Source organism: Accipiter gentilis, chromosome 7 (assembly GCF_929443795.1).
Source record: "Accipiter gentilis chromosome 7, bAccGen1.1, whole genome shotgun sequence".
Lineage (NCBI taxonomy): Eukaryota > Metazoa > Chordata > Aves > Accipitriformes > Accipitridae > Astur > Astur gentilis.
In genome coordinates, this window is record NC_064886.1 from 13,550,291 (window position 1) to 13,576,201 (window position 25,911).

At 47.5% G+C, this 25,911-nt stretch overlaps 2 protein-coding genes across 8 annotated transcripts in view; one reads left to right on the forward strand and one right to left on the reverse strand.

The window, feature by feature from the left end:
• The first annotated feature begins 168 nt into the window (after positions 1 to 168).
• Positions 169 to 8,169, forward strand: RUSC1 (RUN and SH3 domain containing 1). 3 transcript variants are annotated; one of them, XM_049805231.1, is made up of 10 exons: positions 169 to 244; positions 1,024 to 2,683; positions 3,464 to 3,565; positions 4,202 to 4,278; positions 4,463 to 4,637; positions 4,762 to 4,867; positions 4,967 to 5,013; positions 5,263 to 6,286; positions 6,629 to 6,757; positions 7,495 to 8,169. In XM_049805231.1, exons 2-10 carry the CDS (start codon positions 1,099 to 1,101, stop codon positions 7,661 to 7,663), a joined length of 3,414 nt encoding a protein of 1,137 aa, XP_049661188.1. In that variant the 5' UTR covers positions 169 to 244; positions 1,024 to 1,098; the 3' UTR covers positions 7,664 to 8,169. The 3 variants fall into 3 exon arrangements, with proteins under 3 accessions (XP_049661188.1, XP_049661189.1, XP_049661187.1); XM_049805230.1 differs by lacking the exon at positions 169 to 244 and adding an exon at positions 274 to 928; XM_049805232.1 differs by lacking the exons at positions 169 to 244; positions 3,464 to 3,565 and adding an exon at positions 273 to 928.
• A 1,901-nt stretch (positions 8,170 to 10,070) lies between these two features.
• ASH1L (ASH1 like histone lysine methyltransferase) overlaps positions 10,071 to 25,911 on the reverse strand; it is a 64,954-nt gene continuing 49,113 nt past the window's right edge. For 3 of the 5 annotated variants that reach the window (XM_049805345.1, XM_049805344.1, XM_049805348.1), the window contains 12 exons: positions 25,020 to 25,178; positions 24,494 to 24,548; positions 24,260 to 24,392; positions 23,544 to 23,792; positions 23,024 to 23,110; positions 22,671 to 22,761; positions 16,813 to 16,951; positions 16,056 to 16,228; positions 15,388 to 15,554; positions 14,182 to 14,222; positions 13,154 to 13,455; positions 10,071 to 12,412 (listed from right to left, as the gene is read on the reverse strand). In XM_049805345.1, coding sequence (XP_049661302.1) covers positions 12,321 to 12,412; positions 13,154 to 13,455; positions 14,182 to 14,222; positions 15,388 to 15,554; positions 16,056 to 16,228; positions 16,813 to 16,951; positions 22,671 to 22,761; positions 23,024 to 23,110; positions 23,544 to 23,792; positions 24,260 to 24,392; positions 24,494 to 24,548; positions 25,020 to 25,178 — 1,688 coding nt within the window. In that variant the 3' untranslated portion in view covers positions 10,071 to 12,320. The remainder of the gene's footprint in view (positions 12,413 to 13,153; positions 13,456 to 14,181; positions 14,223 to 15,387; positions 15,555 to 16,055; positions 16,229 to 16,812; positions 16,952 to 22,670; positions 22,762 to 23,023; positions 23,111 to 23,543; positions 23,793 to 24,259; positions 24,393 to 24,493; positions 24,549 to 25,019; positions 25,179 to 25,911) is intronic. The other 2 variants (XM_049805347.1, XM_049805349.1) reach the window with 1 other exon arrangement.

Consider the following 25,911-nt stretch of genomic DNA (forward strand, 5'->3'; position numbering starts at 1 on the left):
TTGTGGTCGTGTCGCTGCCTGGTGTTGTCTGGGGATGGAGCTGAACCGGGGTGGGAGGCGGGGGGATGCCAGCACCCCCACGCTTTCCGGCTGCAGGGGTTGGGGAGGGGGGGAGGGGGCGGGGCGGACCGAAGCACCGCCCCCGCCGTCTCCCGCGAGGGGCGGGACCGGGGCGGCTCCCAGGCGGGGCGGGGGCGGGGCTCCTCCCTCCCGCCAGCCGCATTCGCCGCCGCAGCGAGACGAGGTGAGCGGGGCTGGGGGGCGCGGCTGGCTCCGGGCAGCCGCAATGGGGAGGGGAAGGGGTGGCTGCGGCCCGGCAGCACCGCTCCCGCCGCGGGGGCCCGCCGGTCCTCCAGCCCCGGGACCTGAGCTCGGTGTCCGGTCGGGGCCGCCCCGGGATCTGAGCTGCCCATCCCCTGCCCGAGGCCGCCGGCAGATGCCCGGGGCCGGAGCTCTCCCCTCGACAGGGGAAGGGCCGAACGATGCGGCAGGCTGCAGCAGCTGCCATATCTGTGGCGTTTCCGAGGCCGAGCCAGGGCCGAGTGGCTCCTCATCCGACCCTTTGGCCGGCCGTGCCATCCTCCCTTGGCCAGAACCTCCCCGGCTGAGGGTTCAAGGGCGTTCACTCCTTGACGGCATCTCTGAGACCCTCCCGACCCTCGAGACCTGGCAGAGGGAATTCAGCCCTGCCGCTGCAGCTGCCTGGACTGGCCGGAGCTTCCTTGGACCACGCTCAGGTCGTGTTCCGTGCATCAGCATCCAGCTCACCAGCGACTGGCTGCAGCCCCTCCCTGGCTGAACAGGCCCGAGTTCAGTGGGGAGCTGTGGGGCAGCCCCTCTTGGCAGGGTGCATTCCCGTCTCTGAACCCACAGGCCCTTGTGCTGGTCCCCTGCAGCCAGCCCTTCCTTGCTCGGTGGCTGCCGCAAGGTCACTGCCATCTCTCTTGCCCTGTTTGTTCCTCTCTAGGTTTGTGCTGCTGCGTTCTCCCCTGCCAACTAAAATTTGATGTTTGATGTTTGTAGGGAGCTGGATGGTCTGAAGAGGGGAGCTGTGAGGGGCTCTCTGAGGAGCCCTGGCACTACCAGTGAGGCAGCATCATGCTGGCTCCGAAGAAAGGCCTACTGTGCAACCTCAACCACATCCATCTGCAGCACATCTCCCTGGGGCTGCACCTCTCCCGGCACCCAGAGCTGCAAGAGAACTCTGGCTCCATGGGTGGAGGAGACCAGACTGGCTGCAGCGACTCTCCGGAGAACTATGACCAAGTGGATGCCAATTCTAACAATCCCTCCTTGAAATGCCAGTGTTGCGAGTGTCACACTCAGCAGCCGGTGACGTTGGGTCTCCAGAACCAGGCAGCTCAAGAGGATTTCCCCTGCCTGCATGCTGGGGAGGAGGAGGTGGCTTCCCCTTGCGATGCCCCTTGTGATCTGGCTTCCTCCTCCTCCTCTGTCAGCAGCTGCTCGGATTTCAGCTTGGATGACTCCCCAGTCTCTGTGTACTGCAAGGCATTCTCCAGAGAAGAATCCCAATCCCCTGAAAATCAGCCCACCATCAGTCCTATAGAAGAGGCCCAGGATGGCAAGTCACTGGCTGACCAGGGTAGGACAGGTGATGGAAGAGACGCCAACCTCAACCCCCTGGTGCTCCAGGGACCAGACACCCTGGCTGGAGAGAGCCCGGACAGCCTCTGCAGCAGCAGCTTGCTTGACTCCCAGTGTGATGAGACCTCTCCCAGCATGGCAGCACAGGAGACCACCAGCATCTGCACCGACCTAGACCCTAACTGCAACCACCTCCCTGACCCCGATGCTGTGCCTCCAGCTCCGCCAGCACCAGGACAGTGGGATCCCAGCCCGAGCAGAGCTCCTGAGCTGCAGCCCCGGGCTGGCAGCCTCCCCCCGCCTGTGCCCCCCCGGCCCCGGAGATGGCTGCAGGTTCTCAGTGGGCACAGAGCACAGCAGCCGCTGTTGCCTGCACGGCCGGCAGAGCCGGAGCCTGGCTCAGGTGACCTCTGCAGAGATGCGGGCAAGAAGACCATCACCTCCTTCCACGAGCTTGCCCAGAAGAGGAAGAGGAATGCCGCGGGGCCCACTCTTGCCCAGGCCAGGGCTGACCGGAGCGACTGGCTGATTGTATTCTCGCCTGACACGGAGCTGCCACCCCCCAGCGAGCTCCTCTCCAGCGCTGCGGGCCAGGAGCCAGCCTGGCCCCAGCTCCAGCACGACTGGCCAGCCAGACCTGCCAGCTCCAGGCAGAGAGAGGTGACAACATTCAAGGAGCTGCGGTACCGCAGTGCCTCCAACAAGCCCAAGAGCCAGCCACCTGGTGAGTGGGCAGACCCAGTGCCATCTCAGCACCCCTCTGCACCTCTTGAGACAGCCGTAGGCAGCGAGGGCTTAGGCTGGGTGCCACCCGTGCCTCTGGGTGGACAGTTGCTGGCATCTATGGACAGCCACCAGCTGAAGAGGAGGAGATCCCGACCAGGACTGCAGCCCATTGCGGAGGGGCAGCCGGGGGATGCAGAGGAAGGGGGGCTGCCACCACAAAGCTGTCTTCCAGGAGAGAAGGGGCTGGGCTCTGGCTGCGATAAAGATGCCCTGGTTCGGAGGCTTGGGAGTCCTGGTGGGGACCCCTGGGTGCCAGGGACGGTCGAGAGAGGAGAAGAGACCGGCGGGGAGGGTAAGAGTTTGGGTCCCTTCCAAGCTGGGTGCAGGAGCGTCACCCTTTAGGGGACTGAGCGGGGCAGGGGGGGACCTGCAGGCTCTGGCACAGCGGCCACGTCTGAGGCTGCAGGACTTGGGGGGGCAGCCGGTTGCGGAGACAGTGGGTGCATGTCGCAGCTGCATGCCGAGCCGGCCTGCTCCTTGCTAGCTGGCAAGATGGTTTCTGTGCCCCTCGAGCACTCTGTGCCAGGCAGGGCCGAGGGGCCGCTGCTGCCCTCCGCTTCTTGCACGCATGGGTTTTTCCCCTCCACATCTCCGGCTGTGCTCGGGTGGGACCCCTGAGCGTCCCCCCAGTCCCTTGGGGCTGCCCTGGCCTGTCCCGGCTGCCCAGGGCCGGGCTGGCCCCGCCGAGGCGGCACCTCCTCACCCCGCCCGGCCCACGGGCTCCCTCCGAGTCCTTCCTCTTCCCCGTCCTTCCCCGCCGCGGGGCCCGACCAGCCCCGCCCCGCCCGCTGCCCTTCGCCCCGCCGCTGCCTCCGGTTCCATGGCCGAGCGCGACCCGGCCGGCCCCGGCCCCGGTGCTGCCGGCGGTGAGTGGGGCCGGGGCGGCGGGGCGGGCTCCTTGCGGCCTCCCGCGGCGGTCTCGGGCCTCGCTTCCCCCCGGCCCCGCCGCCCCCCTCCTCACGCCCCTACGCCGGGGCAGCGCCTCACCGGCCGCGGGGGAGTCCGGGCGGGGCCCCGCGGGCTGCGCCTGACTCCGCCACCCCCCTCCCCCCCCTTCCCCGGCTCTCTCCAGCCAGCCCCTCGCCGTCCGCCGCTGGAACCGCCGCGGGAGCAGCCCGGCCTGGCGGGGGGAGCACGGAGGGAGCCCGCCGCCCCCGGGGAGAGCAGAAGAAAGGTAACGGCCCCGCGGTGCCGGCCCCGCCGCCCACCCTCGGGGCCGAACGGCCGCTGGGCCGGGGCGGTTTCCCTTCCGGAACCTCTGCCCGGTCCGGCCCGTCCTCGCCGAGCGGGGCTCCGGGAGGTGGCGGGGGCTTGGCGGGGGCGGGGGGCAGGTGAGGGGCTCGGCCCAGGGGCGGGGGTGGGCGGTGGGCCTGGCTGGTGTTTTGGGCGCGGGCACCGGCAGGCAGGGCTGCCTGCTGCAGGGCCCAGCCCTGCCCGCCTCTCGGCAGATGGGGCTGTCGAGCCGGAGAACGGGGGTGGGGCTGCCCCGGCATCTTGGAAACACCTTGAAGGTCTCCTACCCACGTCTCCATCCAGGCCTTGTCCCCTTGGAAACGGCGGGTCCTTCATCCCTGCACCCGAGAGCTACAGGTTCCCATGGCAACGACCTGGGATGCTCCATTACCCTCCTGCCCGCTCCTCCCTGGCTCCTCCAGGCCTTGATGTCCAGAGCTGCTTCTTGCTGCAGCTGTGGCCAGCGTGATGCTGGTCAGCCCCAGCCAGCCCCGCGCTGCTGCTGGGCTGAGGCAGGTGCTGCAGTGGTGGTGGGGTCGGGCACCACGTTGACATCTTCCTTTCTGTTGTCCGGCAGCCCTGCTGATTGCCGTCAGCACCGCCGTGGATAAGATTATTGCCCACTTCAGCACCGCACGGAACCTCGTGCAGAAGGTGAGCGTCTGGGCTGAGGCTCTGGCTGGGCTGGGGTGGGTAGGAGCGAGGGCAGGCCATGCAGGCTTTGGGCAGGAGGGGCTTTGGGAGTTCCAGGGGAAGGATCCCACCACCCCTCCCTGCAGGCTCAGGGTTAGGTGCTGCCGTTCCCCTCCCTCTCCTCTCCTTGTGCGCCCTACTTCAGGCCCAGCTGGGAGACAGCCGGCTCAGCCCAGATGTGGGTTATCTGCTGCTGCACACCCTCTGCCCTGCTCTCTATGCCTTGGTGGAGGACGGGCTGAAGCCATTCCAGAAGGATGTTATCACAGGCCAAAGGAAAAATTCCCCCTGGAGGGTGGTGGAAGCCTCTGTGAAGACAGGTTGGTGTGCGGAACACGCTCCTGGAGATGTTGGCATCTCAGGGTGCCTGGAGCCCTTTTCCAGCCTGGGCTAGGGGAGAATGTATGCCCAGAGCAGTGACTGTCTGTGTTGTGTATTTCACAGGCCCCAACACCCGCTCTCTCCACTCCCTGTGCTGGCACGTGGCTGGGTTGGCCCCTCTCAACAGCACCAGACAGAAGTTTCATGCCTTTATCCTCGGCCTTTTGAAGTGAGTATTGGGCCTGCTGGCCCAGGCTGTCCTTGCTGTGATGGCAGGTTGGAAGAGAGTCCCAGGAGCTCTAACTTGGGTTCCTTTTGTCTTGTTTAGCATTAAGCAGCTGGAGCTATGGATCTCTCACCTGCAGAAGAGCCCAGGTAAGGACACAGTGCCTGGAAGCTCCCCATCCAAGTCCTCTCCTGTTTGCCAGGGTGATAATCCCATACCTGTTCCACCCACGATGCTTGGCTGGGATTTCTGTAGTGGATAAGGGCATTGTTTTTCGTGGTGCATCTTCAATACAACACCCAGCAGAAGCTCATCTGACCTGCTAGGACAGACTAGCTGGCCCTGGGAGGGGTGTGTGGGCAAGGGCAGGGCATTTTGCAGCTGTGCATATCTCGTAGGTGTAATCTCCATGCTGTATTCACCCACGGCCTTCTTTGCCCTGAGCCAAGGCCCTCTTCCTCACCTCGCTGATGAACTGCTGCTGCTCATCCAGCCCCTCTCGGTGCTGACTTTCCACATTGACCTGCTCTTTGAACACCACCACCTCTCTGTGGATGTAAGACCCTTGTCCCGTCAGCTAGAGTCGCCTCTGTCTCCTGCCCATCACTCTGCTCAGGCTCGGGGGGCTGTGCAGCTCTCTCTGGAGGGCCAAAGCAATGCTGCAGGGGCAAGCCTGGAAGATGAGATCCCCCCTGATACTCTGGGGAGGGCAGCTGGTGCAGAGGGCAGCACAAGGTCCCAGTCCCAAGCAGCTGTGCGTGGGCTGGTCCCTGGCCCCCAGGTGGGGGCTGCCCTGCAGCAGACGTTCCAGCATGTGCTGTGGTGGGGCGACCAGCTCAGTCGCACTTTTCTGGGAGTTGACAGCCGCCCGGAGACCCGCAGGCCCGAGGCAGGCCCTCAGGACGCTGGGGCTGGCCTCAGTGGCTGGTGGGGCCAGCTGAGCCAGGCCTCCAGGATTTATGCTGCTCCTAGCAAGGAAAAGTTCCCTTTTGTCTGGTGGACAAAGCTGCAGACGGCTGTGGGGGATTCCAGCCCTGGCCAGGTTGCGCGATCCCAAACATCCGTGAATGAGCCTAAAGGCACGGAGCTGCAGCTCCTTCAGACCAAAGCTGTCCCTGAACTCTCCAGTCCAAAGCCCAGCAGCAGTGCTGACACCTCTGGGACCTCTTCCCCTGAAGACCTTATCCCACCTGCTGGAGCTGGAGCACCCACCAAGCCAGATGATCCTGCTGCTGAAGAGAAACTCCCGGTTGTTTGCCCAGAGCCTCATGCAAATAGGAACCAGGCAGCACCTTCTGATCCAGAGGCGGGTGGTCATCCTAGTCCTGACAAGGGCAGCTGGCTGGGCTGGCTCTTTGGAGCCACTAGCCCCTCTGCCAGGAGCTTCCCTCCCAGTCCTGACACCAACTCAGCTAGGTCCAGGTAAGACCCAGCTTGGGCAGGCAGGGTGGGGGGAGGAGCATGTGCTGAGGAAGGGTTTTTCTCCCAGGCAGCAAACAGAGAGCACACCCTGAGGCTTGCTGGCCTTGTAGGGTGTCTTGTACTGCCTGTTATCCAGGTTTTGTGCTCCTGGGATTAGTGCATTTCCCAAGTGCTGCTGTCATCGCATTGTATCAGTCCTTTAGAGCAGCAGGAGCTAGTGGTGGAGGCTCGGTGGTGCTTGATAGGGCCTTTGTTAGCTCCCTGACCACCAGAATAGTCTGAGCAGGATGGGTGGGAAAAGGCTTCCCAAATGACCTTGTGGCTTTCTTTGCTTTGTGGCAGGAGACCTTCTAGCTGGCTGTCCCCCAGCGCATGTGTCCTGGCTGTGGTGGTGAGGGGGTTGGCATCTGAGAAGACCCATGCCCAAGAACAGCCAGAGAGGAACACATCTGACTCACCCCAGACTCACAGGTGATGCAGGGCGCTGTAGTGTTTGGGGCTGGAGAGCTGGTGGTGGATTTTTCAGGGCAGGGGAGCAGTGGAAGCAGGGGCTGTTTCCAGACATAGCCTAGCTATCCTACAAGCCGTTGTAGGGAACGGCTTGCACCAACACTCCTTGTTGCTAACTTCCACCTTGACTGCCCCCCCTGGGGATTCCCCCATCTCCTGCTGAGCTTTGGATGAACCTGTGTGTCTGCCTAGCCCTGGTCAGTTGTTTTTCCCAGACATTTTTGCGGGAAGTTTTGAGCATTTTGTTTCTCATGTATGCTTTGTGGATACACAGCAGCTTGTTGGAGCAACCACATGGCAGCTCTGACCAAGTTGTGGCAGGTCAGAAAAGCTGTAGTGGTCCATCTGTGCTTGCGCAGTGTCTGTCCAAGCAAGCACAGAGGGTGAGTGGCCATCCCACACCATGTTCAGCCGTCTCCTTCCTCCCCAGCCCTCGCTGGCCCTGACCTAGATCTCCCCACCATGTCTGCACAAGAGCTGCTCACGCTCTGCTGCTGCTCCAAGGGTCTGCTTGGCAGGACACCTTTGTGATGTGGCTTCTCGATCAAATCCATCATCAGATGGCATCTCTGCCTGAGGAGGGTGGTCGCTAGCTCCACACACGAGCATCAAAACCCCTCCAGAGTCCTGTGGGAGCCTCTCTCAGTGGTATCTGGGGTCCACGGGGAGGTGAATCCCCAATGGCATTTGTTGTGCAGGGCAGTTCGGGCGCTGTGTGACCACACGGGCACGGCCGATGGTCACTTGAGCTTCCAGAAAGGAGACATCCTGCAGCTGCTTTCCACTGTGGATGAAGACTGGATCTGCTGCTGCCATGGAAACAGCACTGGTCTAGTTCCTGTTGGTTACACATCCCTAATTTTGTGAGGAGACCTGAGGAAGCAGGTGCCACCTCCTGGAAGGACTGTCTCCTACCATGTCTTCACCACCTTCAGGGCTGGCAGTTCTGCAGGGGACCCTGCCCTGGTGCGCGTCACTGCTGCTTGTTCGCATGTTACTGTCTGCCGTGCGTGCATCCCATGAGCCACTGCTGTGTGTGTCCCTGCAGAGCTGCTGGTACTTCACTGTGGCTCCCATTTGGGAACTGCTCTTGCTCATGCTTCCTCAGCTGATGCCCACGCTGGTGCCAGGGAGGGAAGGACCCTGTCCCTGTGCAGTGCTCACGGTCCTGGATGTTGTCTCTGTGCTGTTCGTCTCCTGCCACTGCTGCCACCTCCATGTGCCCTGCTCTGCCCTGGTGCTGGGGCTGGTGGCCCAGGCTGGCCCCAGCTGTGGCTGCACAGTCCCAGCACTCTGTAAATAGTTGTAACCACAGGAACGAGCTTATTGGTGGGGGGGGGAGCTGGAAATAAAGGTTGTGACTCACGTGTCTACATGTGTGAGTCGATCATTGTTGTTGGGGGGGGGGGGGGGAGGGCGGCTGGAAATGGCCATGTGGCCCACCCCTGTGTGGGTGGCCTGGGCTGGTGCTGGGTCTTTGGCAAGTAAAAGCCAACACATGTGGGGCTGCACTGGTGCTCAACATACCAACAGCAGAGGTCAACCACAGTAAGGTGTTGTGCCCTGGCAGAAAGTGCCCAGTCTCCTGCATAGTGTAGGAAGAGGCAGCTGCAAACATGCAGAGCCAGAAATAACCCTGGAAAAGTGTGCGTCATGCTGGCTGGCTGGCAACCAGCCTCCCCCCCAACCCCAAGATGGAAGCTGCACAGTACTAGTAAAGGTATGTGTTTGTTTAGTTATTTAGTTAACTTATACTCATCTTTTTTAGTGAGTCACAGGATGTCAGGAGGGGTAGGATTGCCTCTCTTTTTCAAGTTTTTCTTATTGCTTGTGATTTTATACCACACTGTTTACATTTTATACTGGGCTTCCCAGTAAAAGAGAGATGTGGATGCATTGAAGAGTGTCCAGGGAAGGGCCACAAGGCAATAGCAGCTTGTCACAGGGGCAACTTTGGGGTCACTGCTCTCTTCTATGGACCAAGAACCACATTTCATCCTTCGACCTTCCCCTGTTTCAGTGGAAAAGGAAACCATGCTTCAGCTGCCAGGCTGTGGCCTGCTTTAAGGATAAAGCTGCTCTTTTTATTCTGTTCTCATTTTCATTTCTCTCTCTGGAATTTTTACTCTTAGACAAGGGACATGATATCTTAATTGGAATGTTATTTGGCTTGCCTTAAGTAGGCTTGGTTGAATTCCACAACTGCCTCTAGCCTTTGAAATGGGGTCAAGCCAGCAGGAGATGAATCCAGGTACTTTTTCAACTTTTTTTTTTTTAATAATAATAAAGCATTACAGTCCTTGGCATGGTGGCTCTAGTTTAAAAGGAAGACAAGCGTATGGGTCAAGTGTGGCATTTTAATGACCGTAGCGATTCAGGCTAGGTAATGGAAAAAGGAAAAATCAAGTTACATTAGAGGGGGTGGGATCATCAAGAAGCTATTTCATTCCTACGTGACTAACACAAACAGTTATTAAACTTATTTCCAGCAACCACTTTTGAACCAGAGGAAGTTTAAACCCTAACAGATTTGCAAGAACTGTATGTCATTAGTACCAACCTTTACAGAGGGTATCAGAGAAAATGGAAGGCTGACAAAGCCTTAGAGAAGCTGTGTTCCTTAATGTTCTGCTGTGTGCCAACAAGCACAGGGCAGCATAATGGTATGGGATTGGGCCGACAGCTCCCGACAACTCAAAAACACCTCCTAGCCTTTCTAGCTTACCAGACTTTTTGGTAGTGGAGGGGAACATGCCACACAGTGCAAGTCATTTTCCTGACATGACTCTGGTCTAATATTAGCAGGGGTAAGTGCACTGCTACTGTGAGATGCATTAATGATGTTGACAGAACTGAATCTGCTGTCTATGCAGGCATGGGAGACAATGTCTCTAGGTACCAGGGCTTTATATTCTGGGAGTAGGCACTAAATTTGTAGATTTAATGGGTCATGTTCATCCTGCCATTATGTACAATCACGGTTACACACCCTCTGACTACCAAACAGGCAATGTTTGTGCTGATGCTCCTGTCGCTCTGCATGCATGCTGCCATCATCCCTCCTGCCAAGATCTGACCAGAAGAACCATCAGCACCAAATTAAATCCTAGCAAAACACCATCACCCATCAAACAATTGGATATTTGAAAGAGACAGGGCAACAACCCCCAGAAAAGCAGCTGTAGGAGAGTCAAAACATGACAGGAGCGGTTGAGACAAAGAAGCAAGAAACGAAAATCAAAGACATGTCAAAGAAAACCCCACAAGTCATCAATAGGAAAAGATTTTCCATTTAATACTAGACTCTCTCAGGATTGAGATGCAGGCTTTTTATGCAATTACATCCAATGTTAAAATTGGTAATACATAATTTACAAAGATTAACATCAAAACAATGATCTATTTAGATATGCTTTGTAAAAAGGAAATATATTAGCAGCATTTATTTTCAGCAATCACACAGCCTACACCCATGCAGACTAAGAGTTCATATCTATTTGCAATAATGTAGTGCTTCCTGGTCTTAAAACAGCGATCCTGGTGACACACTGGTCTTTTCATTATTATAAAATAACCGAAAAATAAAAAAAGTCATTAATTTCTACACCAGTAAGAAAAAACAATTCTTTGCACTTACCTAACATTTGATTGTCTAAAAAACATTTTGTTTAGTCTTTCAACAAAAGAAAGATAAAATGACAGAGCTAGTGTCTCGCTTCTGTACGCACTTTATTTTTTAAAAACTTTTTAGTGTTTAACACCATTTGAGACAATGATTTCTGTTTTAAACTAAATGAGACAACTCAAGATTTTGGACATGCGATATTCCTACTACACGCACGAGTATTTTATACTCAGGGTTCCTGGTACTGTACAGTGCTTCTCTACAGTAAGAAAATATTCCAAACTATTTTCTTATTTCTTTTTTTTTTTTTTAATAAAATATTTTTTCTCAAAGGGTTTTTTCCTTTCTTTTTTTTTTTCTTTTTAAATCAACACATAAAAGTTAATGGAATGAGTCATGTTCCACTAAGAGTAAAATAATTATAATAATAACAAGAATGTACATTAGGACAAGCTTGGTCCATTAAAAAGGAACATGTAACTACTGTATTGCTTTACATCCACGCAGCAGATATATACAACTTGGCACATTAAAAACTGGTTTTCTTATAAGAACATCTAAAACAGGACTGTATATGCATATGTACGTCTGAAAGACAAAAAAGCAAAGCCATTTTAAAGGGGCAGCGTATGCTGACCACCCCCTCCCTTTGCCACAGCCTGGCCCTGGCCCAGAGACAGGTGACAGCTTCGTGGCTCTGCACACCTGGAAAGTTGTTGGGTGCAGTACAGGGAGTCCTGCTGCAGCACTGGTTTGTGGTACGTTACGGCAATTGCAATTTCATGCAGTGAGAAATCAGTGCCTCGGCTGTTGCTTTCGGGAATAATACTTTTTGTCAGGGCAGAGAGAGAGGGCGGTGCGAGATACACTGTCTCTTAATTTAAGAGACAGACATTTTAAGCTGTACAACCAGAACACAAGAATAGTGTTAGCAGTTGATATATTCTACAGTTCACAACAAATACTCGCTCTGAATACTGCTTGACGGTTCATGTAGTGAAGTTTCCTTTTTTTTTTCCTTTTTCTTTTAACAGATTTTAATTTGCACAACACACTAGACACACAAGAACCACAGCTTATCAAAAAAACCAACAGCAATGGTGTTGTCAGGATTTGACTTGCTTTATAAAATTTCTCTGCAGAAAAAAGTGAAAAAAATCACACCCCGCCCCCTCCCCCCTCTATGACGCAGAACAAGTGCCTCAACCATCCAACTCCTGCTTTGCTCCAAGGTGACTTTGGAAGTTTCTCCTTGTCACAGACCAAAGGTACATGTGTGCACTGGCCATTCCACGGTGAACCTTTCGCACATTTGGGTGCGTTTCTTCTTGGAACTTGTGCAAATCAGAGGCCACAACTTTAGGGCAGCCTTTAATTTTAAGCCACTGGGCCTTAACCCTTCCATCTGGATTTCATTCACTGGCATGGGCCATGGTGGTGCCAACAGTATCTTGTACAATCACAGGTTAATTGGTGAATATGGGGAATATTCTCATCAGAGTCAGTCAGTCGTTATCCTTCTTACCTCCCTGTTTTTATGTTTTTTTTTGTCGTTTTTTTTTTTTGTTGTGGGTTTTTTTTTTTTTTTTTTTTTTTCCTCTGAGTGGGAATATCAAGCAAAAATAAATTAAATTTGACCATCCTGGACAATAACCACGAGATTTTTCTCAGTACCTAACATCAATACAAGGCACGCCCAACAACACACACACCATAAGAGCACTGCAGAGCAGGGCAGGGCAACCTGCCAACCCAGACATCTAAGTGCTAACTGTTTGTATATTTGTCAGTTTTCTGCTGCCCTCTTTTCCTTGGCTGGTGCAGAGGAAGTTGGGCTCCTGCCCTCAGTCCTCAGCAGACCTTGTAGCAGACTCCAGACCACAGCTTCCTCTCGTAGCATCACTTCCTGAAGCTGCTCTCCGGGATGGTCAGAGTGCGCCGCCTCAGTTTTCTTCCCGATCCTTCCTCCAGCAAGTAAGTGACATCAATAGCTGCAATAGACCACAGGCTTTTGGTAAAAGAAGGTGATACCAGTAACAGTTTTCCTATTTTCCTATTCACAGTTCTTTCAAGGATGTTTCCATCCACAGTGATATTCAAAACTCCACTGGACAAAGTGCTGAAAAACCTGATTTAAGTTTGAAGTTGGCTCTGCTTTGAGTCATGTTTGGATCGGATGACCTCCAGAGATCCTTCCAACCTAAACTATTCTATGAGTCCATGATTATTCTGCATTAAGTCCGAGAACACAAAAGAGACTGGACAGAGCTCATCGTAGGCTTTAAATTAAAAACAGAGACATATTTAACCAGTGCAACCACTGCACCCTTATTCTACAAGTTAGACAATACCTACGGAAGTTACTTAGAACCCAATGGAAAGCTTATTAAAGGTCAAAAGAGGCTTTCCAAATTCTCTTCGGTCTTTCTTTGCATGTCAAGTTTCTCAGTTGTAAACATGGAATAATGGGGGGAATTGGTCTTAAGAAAGTTTTTGTGGTTACTAAAGTATTATATAAAACACAGTGTCAGTCATAAGAAATTTCATTTGGATTTAGTGGAAATTGCTACTGTTGCAAAACAAAACATTGCTGTAAAGAAAATTAATTATTAATAATGTCCACTAGCAGTAAATTCCAACAAAAATGTTTATTTTATCAACATGGTCTGCAGCAAACTGAAAACAAACCTGTAGAAGAAATGCTATTGTGTAATCATAGCATAAAATCTCACCATTTTTCCCTGGGATTTTCTCTAAGAGGTTTAGCAGGATTTGATTAAGTCTCTCTCTCTGAATATGCCGCCTTTCCTCTGGAGTGCACAGCTGCCTTGTGTCGGAATTGCTTTCTTCCACCTTTTTATCAGTTTCACAGGTCTCACTAGAGACTGCCTCTTTTTCTGGCTCCTCTAGGCTAGGCATCTCACTTGAAGTTTGATCTTGATTTCCTAATACATCCTCAATAAGTGGAAGAGAATCTTCTTCTTGGTTTAAGTCTTTAATCTGTGGTTTTGAGCGATCTGTTTTCCAGGACGATCTAGCAGGAAAAGAAGGGTTTAAAAACCACAGTTGTTGAGACACTCATCTGAAAGGCCAACTACTAGTGAGTCAAGGACTCCTCAGTAGGTAGGGGGCTTTCTGGAATCCCAGTCATTTGACTTAATGCATGTGTTCAAACCCACCAGTTACTATCTATGGGAGGCTGTGTTCCCATAACCTTGTTTCCATAATATCAAATGCAGTCTTTTAAAAACAAATTGCTTTTTAATTTCGATGTGTAAAGGTTTTATCTTCCAAAATAGTTGAGCTTGGCACTTACTGATGTTTTTCTGCAATAATCATGGGTCTTGATGGGTATTTTTAGTCTCTAACAGAACAGAGAGAGTGCATTGGCCCTGGCTTTTATTACAGTGCAAACATGGGCAGCCGTGTTCAGGGATGCGACCTCCCTTTGTGCAGGAAGGCTGGATGCTATTGTCCTGGGCTCTGCCATCTCCCACATTCTGTTGCCTTTGCTAACTTTCAAAATTGCTTCTGTACTCTTCCTTATGTATATTATTAAGGAACACTGAGGCTGCTTCTATATTCTACCCCTCCTCATTTGTTCCCTTTTCTGACTTTGAAAGTTTAGAGGATTGCTTTAAATAATTTAAACTTATTTCCATAGCACCCAGGGGAAAGGTAGCAAAACCAGCGGACACTTGACAAACAAACAGGATTATATCATCTCTTCTCAACGAACAATCTGGTAGGTAAGACTCACCTGCCTCCATTTCTCTTGTAGTTGTCTGGTACATAATGAGGCTATAACAACAATAAAGATTGTGGTTAATTATAAAATAAAATTCACAGTGGAAGAAAGTGCTCGTCTATCAAATATTCTCCAAGTACCAATACAGGACTTGCCTATCTGACACTTTGGAAATGCCAGTGCATGGCTGGCATATCTCACACATCAGACAAATTCAAAGGACAAGGCATAATCATGTAATAAGGATAAATTAAATGCAGACTTATTATGCGATTCTTTGTATCTTCTAAATAAATTTCAAGTCATAGACCATCATCATAAAAATCATCTTTGCTTTCTGCACAGCAGAAGTTTGGAACCATCTCTAAACTCACTACAAAAATCTCTCTGCTTCCAGGAAGAAAAGTGCTTACTTGCTAAATATCTGCCAGATCTGATACCCCTGTGCTCAGAGACAAAATAGTCCTGTGTAGGAGGATGTGCACAATGAAGAGTTGCTACTTCCATGGAATAGGGAAAAATGAGACAGTGAAAGGAACAGATATTCACATGGAGGATGTTAAGGGAGACTGTACTTCATGATTTTGCTGCCTATCTGTCTGCTGGTTTTTTTTGATAAGACATCTATTTTCAGTGATAATTATATATATATATATATATATAAAGTAAGCAGTATGTCACTTGATAGAGCAGGGAAATGGAAATAGGAAAATACTGCTTTTCTGTATTGGGAATCAATGTTCAAAGGTACTGCTGGAAACAATTTTTTAAGCAAGTTTATTAATACATGGAGTAATTACACTAAAGGAAAGAAAGCCTGACACAGACAGGCTAACAAACTCACACTGGACTATATGTTGTGTGATTCTCTAAAACACTGCAGAATTGTGACCAGAAAGTGAGTTTTAAGATTTCCTTCACTCAGGAGTGGCTTAAATGAAATTAGCATCTAGAGTTCAGTCAGAAACCACAGTCTCTGAACTTACACATCACCATTTTTTCAACATGTTTGCCTTTGAACTGCATATTCTCTGTCTACAGTCAATTTCTCTTTCCAAGCTTTCTTTCTAGCCAGCTTTTAATCCAGACTGTGTATGCTTATGTGTCAGCTTCCTTCAGTTTACCAAGCTTCATTCATAAACAGAGAGCCAGATGCGTTCAAAAAATACGTCCAGTGTTTTAGTAAAATGTAAGAAAGCTAAGAGAAGAAACCCTTACAGAAAAGTCTCTCTTGGGCGTGAGTTTCTTGGGGAAGTGGTCAAAGGCATAGGGCTTGGTGCAGACAGGGTAACGATTCCGGTGGATCTTGTAGAAGAGATGAGCTGATTTATCAAGGCGGTAATCGCAAATATATACATCTTGCTCCTTCACACCTTTTGGCCTCCCTGCGGTTTCAAAACAAAGCACATAGGAGAAAAAGTTAATCAGATTCAAGAGGAAACACATGGTATACCAGAACAAGAACAAGTCATACACAGTGTCAGAGAAGTAGGGGGCTGTCAGAACTGTTAAGTGGGATGGCAAGCATTCTTGTTTGTTCTCCTTGATTCATAATCATAATAGCGGACACATTGCTAGTTCAATTTAAGAGGAAAACCTGTATACTCTAATCAAATAGTACCCAAACTTTTGCAAAAACTATTATCAACTGCCATCACTTTCTCTTCCCTGCCTACCACAATCCCACCTTGCTGCTGTCTCTTCAGTACTGGCCCCCTTAGAACAGAAATCACTGTCCCAGTGCTAAAGCAATAATGCTTCCTCAGCTCTGATACCCTGTAAACATTGGCTACGGCCTTTTTACAGCAGTAACTATTTTAGCATGCTTCCCAAATTATTAGAAAGGTGTATTATATTTAATTTCTCATCCCGTTAAGTTTCCTTACCTTTGCAGTAGGTGTATAGGTCAAGAACACAGCACGTTCCCACCACAGCCTCTAAGGGGATAATTTCATACAACGGCACCCGGAAGAGCTCATTGTGATAAAACTTTCGAGAGGGAGAATGATGTGTTTCATGTGGACGGAAATAATGATGACCAAATGCAAACCGTTCCTCTCTGTTTGAAGGCATAAAGGTAAGAGAAAGAGAGAAACAGAAGGGAATAAAAGACTATTTCTGTAAGCCCATGATACAACTTAATGCCCTCCACTTAATTTTGAATTATCTATCTTGCACTTTTGCAATGACTGATGAAAAGCAAAGTTACATGAATATTACATATGCAACTTTATCGCCTTCAGTAAGTGGAAATACTCCTAGTGTGATTCTTATGAACATGGCAGACTTACTGTGCTGCTATCATTGGACCATATGCATTTAATCACGTTACAGTGGCTTAGCAAGTCAGTTATTGTTAGCTGAGCCAGTTCAGCTGTCGGTGTGTATTCTCAGCCTATTCCAACAGTGAGGAAAGTACATCAACTTCTATCTCTCATACCTTGCTTAAACCTCCAGCCTTACATGTTTTTACTTTGCAGTTGTGGAACACAAGCAGAGACAAGTAGGAAATCATCAAGTCTTTGTAACTGAGCTGTGTTCAGTCCTGCATTTTTAAGCTACAACAAGACTTCCACAAAATTACTGTGTTTTGACAGGTAGGTATACGGAATGTCTCAAATTCAAAAGATGCCTTGAACATACTTCTCATTTTTCCAGAGTTTTTCAATGCGGAAAATATCGAGTTTCTCCCTGTTGATGTGGGACAGCAGCCGATACGACTGCCGGACAGGGTGTCCATCTGGAGTTCTACGGCTGTCTCTCATCAGGTAAACACAATCACCTGGCAAGAGGCACAAAATATACACCTGTAAAGAACTTTTCATGAGTCCAGTACACCAAAAGTAGAGGAGTAAATGGTTTCATTAAAACTAACATGACAAAGCTACCTAATGTTGAATTGTAAGGAGCAATGCAAAACCAATGCAGAACTGGCAAAAGGAGGAAAGGTTACCTTGATCATTTTCACAAAAGCTTTACAGCAAGAAGTAAACGTAACTTCAATTGTATGCCCAGACTAACATGTACTAAAATACTAACATGTACTGAATCAAGATAAATTATGACAGACTGCAGGATGTGTAAAAAAATAAGTTTTGATTAGGAAAATGTGTTGAAATAAGTGATAGCTCCAATGTTTAAAGAATAAATCTAAGCTTTAAGAGAGAAGACACTTAGAGAGATTATTATTAAGAAAATAAATCATTGACTGAGAAGCCCCAAGCCTTTGATTATTCCAGCAGAACTCAAATAAGATGCATAGCTCAGGAAAGGTAAGCAGAACTCAGAAAGGGCTGAACAAAATGATACCCCTGGCAACTAAAAAAGTCTTTCCCAAGTGCAACCCCTGAACAGGTCCCTAAACTTCTATTTATTCATGTTGTCCCATGAGTGAATTAACTCTTTAATTTCTGTGCTCTGACCTGTGAAATAGCATTAAAAGTACTTCCTCTCCACCCCCCAGACTTGACTCCCATTCTTACTTGTACACTGCACCTTTCTTTGTGGCCATGACTATCATTCGATAGGGTGAAAATACACTGCTCAATTCAAAAAGACTTTCTCCTTTAGGGAAAAAGCTTTAATCAATAATGTTCACAAAGAACCTGAAGAGTCTCACAGGGACAACATTTGGGAAACTAAAATTATTACTGAAAATATAATTGGATTTAGTATATAGTATTTAAAAATCAATTCCACCTTTTCTGTTATTTATCGCACAGTGAACAAAAAACTGGGAGGTCCCAAGTAATAAAAAAATTAAGAAAAACTACCCTGGGTAAGATCAAAGGTCGTATAGCATAGTATTCTAGCTAGAAAATTAGGCAGTAGCAGATGCTTAGGAGGAAGAAGCATAGGAAAAAGGCATGCATAGGAAAAGCCTTCCCTTCAGGTTTCCTTTAATCTCTGTTTTATAGACTTTTAAAGCTAAAGGCTATAGCTGGACCACTGTGCATAAAAGGCAGGGATTAATCCTTCCTCCAAGAACACGTCTTATCTTTTTGGAACCACTTAATACCCTTGACCTCTCCAACTTCCTGTTGCAATGCTTCCCATAGTTTAGTTATGTTTTTGTAAAAAAAATACTTCCTATTGTTTAGTATGTTGCCTGCTAATTTCAGTGTTTATTCCCTAATTTCTACATTGTTGCACTTTCCTATGCCACTTATGATTTCATAGACCTTTATCATATCACCCTTCAAATCATCTGCGTAGACTTTGTTCACAGCAAAGATGTTTCATATCTGATTAACCTTGTCATCATGCTTGTTTTTACAAGTAGTAAGGTACTCTTTCTGAGATGGGATGACAAGAACAGTACACAGCATGCAAGACAGACACACCATAAGACTACAGAATGGCACAATTACTTTTTCTGTTTTGTTCATAATAATTTCTAATACTCTCAGTCTCCCTTTATGACTCATGCCGAACATTTCTCTTACGTTTCCATTAAATTGCAATGACTCCTGGATTTTTTTTCCCCTAAGTACATACTTATTTTTGTGTATGTGCAGTTATGTCTATTTTCCTTCCATGTACATTACTATTATTTAATTAGCAGGTTCTGTCTCTCTTATTTCCACAGCTTAGTAAAAAGATGCTAGAGAACCACCAAGTACAACGTGGCCCCAGGTGTTCATGAACACCTCAGTTTTGTTCTCCCTTAGCTTATAACGAAACTTAAGATTAAAGTGAAGGACATGTAATTATATTTTCATAAATATGATCTCATTTATCAATCTTGTATAAGTTTAAAAGATGATCTTAAGGACTCCTCATATGCAAAAATCACTTGAAGGTTTTATGTAGTCACCTGTCACTGTAACAGTGGAGTACAATACATTGCACTATTAAAAAAATACTGATTTAAAACAGAGATGACATGGGCCATATGGGCACTGACATCTGCCTACAACCATGAAGCCAGGTTTTAAACCTTCTGATACACTAGGATCCCTATTAAACAAATAGAAGCTGTAGTTGTAGGAAGGAGAGACAGGGTTTTATTTTAGCTTGATTAAGTAAAAAATGGACTGAAGACAGACTGACATAGGCTTGCATATAAGCTAGCAGAATGCAAGCTCTTCAAGGACTCAGCGTGTATTTGCTGGTGATAAGCCTGTACTCACCCACTGTATTAGCTCTTCTTACTATTTGAACTATAGCTGGGATAACATCATCTTCATTTTACTAAGTTAAGGATTACTTTTAAGCAACCCACCACCCTATTTTCTGTAAAAGACTCAGAGAGAAAAAAAATAAGGTACATGCTGAGACCAGCTGCTGGCCCCAAGCAGAATGTAAATAAAACCACCTATTTTTGGCTGTTATTTTACATTTGCTACTTTCAACTCTTCTTCCCTACATCTTCAGTGAGAATAAAGCAACTCTAGTACTTACTGTACCTGACTAAAAAAGGAGTATTCAGAAAGAAATGTACACCGATACTCTCTTGCCCTAAAGATCAGGAAGCTTGATTTCAAGTTTATCCAGGCATTACTGACTACTGAAACAGCTACCCCTCTGTCTCAAAAAGGGAGTTTATAGTTCTGTGTTTCCACAGAAGAGATGTGGCTGCTATTGCTGGTGCATCAGCGATAATGACATATGACAGTTTCTGGCTATGTGGGTTTTCTGAGATCCATTTTGACTTCTGTTTATCAACTCACATGTGAGGTAGAACTCCTTGTTCACTCTGCAGGACGTTATGGACCAACTGATCAAATCTATCTGCATAATCTCCTGGTTTTACATGTTAGGTAATTTTTGCAGAGCAAGCATGTCTGTAGTATATAACTCAACAGCCTTAAGTAAAATTGTCAAGAAATTAAAAAACTAAGTCCTCTAACCAGAGACTGAAGGACCCTCACTTTATTTAGAGACATTTGATCACAGTAAAGTGTGCGCACTGACACGGAAGCTTTTCAGCCTTGTTCCTCAAATGAGTTCTCAAGCATAGAACTGGAAGACAAACCAATTCAATGTACAGACACAACTCCCCAGCAGTGAGGGCGGACTAAGTTACAAATGGTCTCAAAAGCACTTTTAGTCTTTATCGCAAGATCAGCCTCTTTCTAATACACAACACATAGGAAAAATTTAAGTCTAGGCATATAGTGACAGGAGGGCTGAAGGTGACTATGGTCTCTTTTGCCTGGGAATCTGTAAATTACATGACCTTTTAGAAACCAGAGGGAGTATGTATTGGGATTGCGTGGCAAGGTTTTGGTAGTGGGGGGGCTACAGGGGTGGCTTCTGTGAGAAGCTGCTAGAAGCTTCCCCTATACGTGACAGAGCCAATGCCAGCTGGCTCCAAGATGGACCTGCTGCTGGCCAAGGCCAAGCCCATCAGCAACGGTGGTAGCGCCTCTGGGATAACAGATTTAAGAAGGGAAACCTGCAGTGGGGCAGGAGATTGAAATGTGAGAGAAATCCCTATGCAAATAACGAGGTCAGTGAAGGAGGGGGAGGAGGTGCTGCAGGCACCGGAGCAGAGATTCCCCTGCAGCCTGTGGTGAAGACCATGGTGAGGCAGGCTGTCCCCCTGCAGCCCATGGAGATCCATGGTGGAGCAGACATCCATGTGGAAGACCCCACGCGAGAGCAGGGGGATGCCTGAAAGAAGCTGTGACCCCATGGGAAGCCCGTGCTGGAGCAGGCTCCTGGCAGGACCTGTGGCCCTGCAGGGGACCCACGCAGGAGCAGTCTGTGCCTGAAGGACTGCAGCCCGTGGAAGGGGTCCACGCTGGAGCAGTTCACGAAGAACTGCAGCCTGTGGAAAGGACCCATGTTGGAGAAGTTCGTGAAGGACTGTCTCCTGTGGAAGGGACCCCACACTGGAGCAGGGGAAGAGTGTGAGGAATCCTGCCCCTGAGGAGGAAGGAGTGGCACAGACAACATGTGATGAACTGACTCCAACCCCCATTCCCCGTCCCCATGCACTGCTGGGGAGGTAGGTAGAGAATTTGGGAGTGAAGCTGTGCCTGGGAAGAAGGGAGGGGTGGGGGGAAGGTGTTTTAAGATTTGGTTTTACTTCTCATTCCCCTATTCTGCTTTGATTAGTAATACATTAAGTTAATTTTCCCCAAGTCGAGTCTGTTTTGCCCGTGACGGGAACTGGTTGAATGATCTCTCCCTGTCCTTATCTCAACCCACAAGCCTTTTGTTATATTTTCTCTCCTCTGTCTAGCTGAGTGGGGGGAGTGATAAAGTGGCTGTGTGGTGCTTAGTTGCTGGCTGCGGTTAAACCACAACTGAGAGTAAAAAACGGTTTCTTCTACTGTCTCCAAGATGCCTTATATGCTTGTGTGCCTGCATCACAACAACTTCTATAGGCAGGTGTTGTGCCTCAGAACTTTTGGCAGAGAACTTGAGACAAGCAATGAATCCACAGATTTCCCCTTTTTCTACTGTAGCTGTTTATTCCTTTCTAGCATCTTCTGGGTATACACCTTGCTTATCTGTTCCCTGAAACTGCAGGGGCATTTGGTGCCTAACAGTGGCAGTTTGGTCTCCTTTGTCCTCTGCCAATGGCACATGGAGTTCAGCCACGTAAGGACTAACATTTCTCTAATTAAAAGTCACCAAGACCAGATTAGAGGTACATGAGTGAAATATAATGTGTCATGACAAAAATTACCTTAATGCTATGAATGACTGGAAGATGCCACAAAACCCAGCTAAACATAATCCATTTTAACAGAAAACATAAAAGCAAGTACCAATACAACCCTAGAAAGTGAGTTACTCTCCAGCAAGGAACCCAGGATAAAACAAGAAATAGCAAAACTAAATGGCTGAACTCTAGACAGCATAGACAATGCAGAGCAACAACAAAAAAGGAAGACTGAATGCAAACTCTAGAATTCTGCAGAGGGGATAAAGAATACAATGTTCTTGGACCTTTTTTTTTTTTTTTTAATTCTCTACTTTCCTGAAGACTCTCCCATTCCCCTCTAGCAAACATACCAACTGCTTTTACTCATTCAAGAACAGTTCTCTTAATAATTTTATAGGCTTCTTTCTAACCTTGTATGTATCTGTAGGATGAAATAAAAAAAAAAATAAAAAATCAGTGAACTGAATTATGTGGCTGTGTAGCTGCCTCTGAAGGACTCATGGCTTTGAAGCAATGTGCAGAAAGATACACTTTATGGAACAAACAAGCAATAAATTGGGTGTTTTAATGACCATTCTACACTAAAATACTGAAGGCCTAACAGCCTTCTTTGCCTTTACTTCTAAACGTTAACTACCAGAAGTTGGCTCAAGATCTTCCTTCTCTGGCCAGGAGGAGAGCCCTATCTGTGCTAAAGGTAATTAATGTTTCTTCTTCAACCAGCCTGTGAGAACTCTTACTATGTGTCACTCCTGTAATAGCAAAGAGTGCAGCTTTCTACTTGTAAAAAGATAAAAGCATTTCAAACAGGGTGATGCCAGAAATCTCTGTATACTCTTATCTGATGGAAATCACAGCAGCCACCAGAGTTAGTACATACCTTGGCGCAGAAGCAGATCATCCCGTAATAAACATATATAATAAACACAGCCAGGCTGGGCATAATGGGGACGAGGAATCATGGGAACCTCCTGGATGAAAGAAGAAAAAAAGGAAGGAAATTCTGAGATGCTCACCATGATCAGTGCAAAAATGGGGCTGATATCCTTTCGGAAACATGCAGAAGTGCACAGAGAAGAAGAATTGACACTTAATGTGATTAAGCCTAAACCAAGGAAGCTACACTATAAAATGAGAATCCCACACTGGTCTTGCCAATCTCAATAAATATAAATGCAAGAGCTGCTTTAGTTTGTAACTGTAGTAGTGAAGAGGAGACTTTTTTTTTTTTACCCTATTCACAGATCGAGGTTCACACTGCTCACACAAGTAGTGTTCAACATCAGAATTCACACCCATACAGTCACAGTGCTGCCAGACCTAGAAAAAGATACATCCCAGTTAGAAATTCCTATGATAGATTTTATTTACCAATTGCATTTTCTCAAAAAATATTAAAGCAAGAAAACAAGCAAGGAATTTCAAGATTTTCTTTGAACTCTTTCACACTATGTCAGAAGACAGACAAGATCCCCATGCAACTGTTTGTGTAAAAGCCCCAAATTGTTGAAATTAATTCTGCTCGCCTAAAGACAGGAGTTGTTGGCAGTTTCAGAGAAGTCCTAGCTCCTCTATCTAGAAATGCAAGTTGCATCTCCTCTGTGGAAACAGAATCTCTCAGTTCTTTTGGAGAGGAAATGAAGGTCTGAAGAGGTAATTAATGCTACTAGCTACATGGAAATTGCTGGTAAAAGCTGGTTATGGAGAATAGAAAAAGAGTACCAGACTCCATTTTGTGTTCCCCCTGCCTCACCATGCACTTTTCACACTGGATCATGAGTCCTTCATCTTTGTAAAGGCCACAAATGCAACGGATCACATCCTCGTCCTTCTCATGCCCATTTTCTTTTTCACAGACCGATGTCTCGCTGCTGTCAGCTTCACTTGCTGTTTCTCCCACAATTTCATCAATTTGGGCAGATGCCTCATGGCGAGCGTTATAATATGCTTTCCGTAACCGGCATACATCACGCCCAGTTGGAGATTTTCTGCCATAATATTTCTGAATAAAAACAAAACAAAGAATCAAAAAATATTTTTTTTTTCCAGGTTCCATGCTTTTGGTGCATTCCTACTGTCTGCATGCAGCATTAAAGGTGTCATCATTAAAGCTGCATCCAAAAATGTGGTATACACCTGTCGATCTACTTCCTTATTTTGAACAGCAGGTCCATGTATCTTACAGATGACACTGAAGACCAAGGTACCTCTGCCAAAAGGTACTGAAATTTCATTAGGTTAGCTGTTCATGCATGTTCTTGACCTATTTGTCTGACCTAAGGCAATCAAAAAGCACTAAGAGTAAGCTGAAGCACATGAATTGCTATCAATGTGATGATCCGTTTGTGATGAATGGACAAGTTTTCCTTCTCTAAAATATTTTTCTATTACTGTAACTCAGCAAGAGCATTAAATGAGGGTATATCCCCACTGTCTATGCAATAGCTTTAAGGCCAGAGAGAGCCTCACCTCTGCATTCCGGAAGACCTTCAGCATGTCCCCATCAAAAGCTTCCACAGTTTTATAATAGCCAGTCAAGATCTGTTTCTCAATTGTGGCAAGGTCCAATGGGTCAGAGATCTTTTCATAATAGTCTGCATTTCTAAAATGGGAATGTATGCACAATGTCATTTTCACTAGCAATTCAAAGCTGTGCAAATCCATTATAGAAAACTATGGGTGCTCTGAGAAGCAAGTACTTACTTTTTCTTTGGGGGTAGGTTCAGGAGGGGAGCTGCAAGAGCCTGCCTGGAGGAATCTGCAACAGGAACACACAGTTTAGCAACACTTTTGAGTAAAAATTAAAAAGACAAGTAACTAACAGCACTCAGTCTAGGTTAAAAAAAGACTCTTCTACTATCTATCTGAGGCACAGGGAATTGAAATGCTTTTGCATTTAAGGAAGTTGGTTGCTGTAATCAGACTACATGTATCAAAATGGAGGAGAGTTTCCCTGCAATTCTTTCAATTGTACCATTTTGCTGAACTACTGAAAAATCATTTTAAAAGGATAGCAACATCTGCAGATTCTGGTGGCAGAGGAAAGGGTTGAGGATAAAGCAAAGTGATTACTGGTAGCAGAAGAAGGGTGGGGGGGGGTGGGGCGGGGAAAGGAAGGTTATTTAACATCCTGAAATAAAACTCATTTTTCTCTAGTATTTTCTATTCAGAGAGGCCATTGTTCCAGAGGCTGAAAAAGTTTCCATGGAGATTTTTTTAGGACTGTCACCTTCACCTTTGTAGGATATGATGCTATCACATATTTCCTTGAAGATCTGTGCTAGGCGGGCAGCACGAGCCACTTCAATATTCTCTTCAGCTGCAGCCAAGCGTCGTGTTCTCACAGAGCGGGAGGTCTGAAGGGCTGAAAACTGGGTCATGAAGACATCTGAAAGAGGGCAAAAAAGAATTCTTTCTAAACAAAAAATTAAAGATTAAATTTCTGACCCAGCAACTCCATCACCAATTATTAAAATTAACATGTTTTCTAAGCCACCATAACAGTAAAAGGCTTCAGTTTCATATTCCTAAATTGGCTCTCACTGCTTATAGCTCATCTAAATGGTTAAGCTGGTTATCTAAGTATTTTATGTTGCTGGAGCAAATACAGCATGTCACTGAATTCACCCAAAATACTCACTTCCAAATTCTCATGTACCTGACAGTGAGGACCAAATCCTGCATGGCTGTGAAGATTATGGTCCTATGAATAGAATGCTATTTTTGAAGCAGGATTAATAAAGTTTTTCTGATCGTCATATTTTGTCCCATTCCCGTAACTGACTACACGCCAAAAAGCTTTGTTTTCTAAAAGCCCGAAATCCATTAAACTATGAGGATAAATGACACTTTTCAAAGTCAGCACAACTGTTTCTTGTCTACGGATATAGAAAGCAGAAAACAGCCCTTCTCTGTAAGGGTGCAATCATGGAAAACATTAAGTATCATCCTCCTCTGATAAACCACTCTTGATGAAACGTGAGACATGACAATTTTTACCAGGACTTGAGAGACATCAGGGCTGCTGGAGGAACACAAATGAATCCAGCAACCAGATGATTGGTTTATTTAGTACAAAATTCTCATTCCTAAGAAAACAGCATGAAGCGTTTCAGAGGAAA

Excerpts from the sequence above, each read along its gene's own strand:
- RUSC1 (XM_049805231.1), top strand. The coding sequence starts at position 1,099 with ATGCTGGCTCCGAAGAAAGGCCTACTGTGCAACCTCAACCACATCCAT. Across the intron at positions 4,868-4,966 it reads TTTATCCTCGGCCTTTTGAA|CATTAAGCAGCTGGAGCTAT; the intron begins GTGAGTATTGGG and ends TGTCTTGTTTAG. Across the intron at positions 5,014-5,262 it reads TCACCTGCAGAAGAGCCCAG|GTGTAATCTCCATGCTGTAT; the intron begins GTAAGGACACAG and ends CATATCTCGTAG.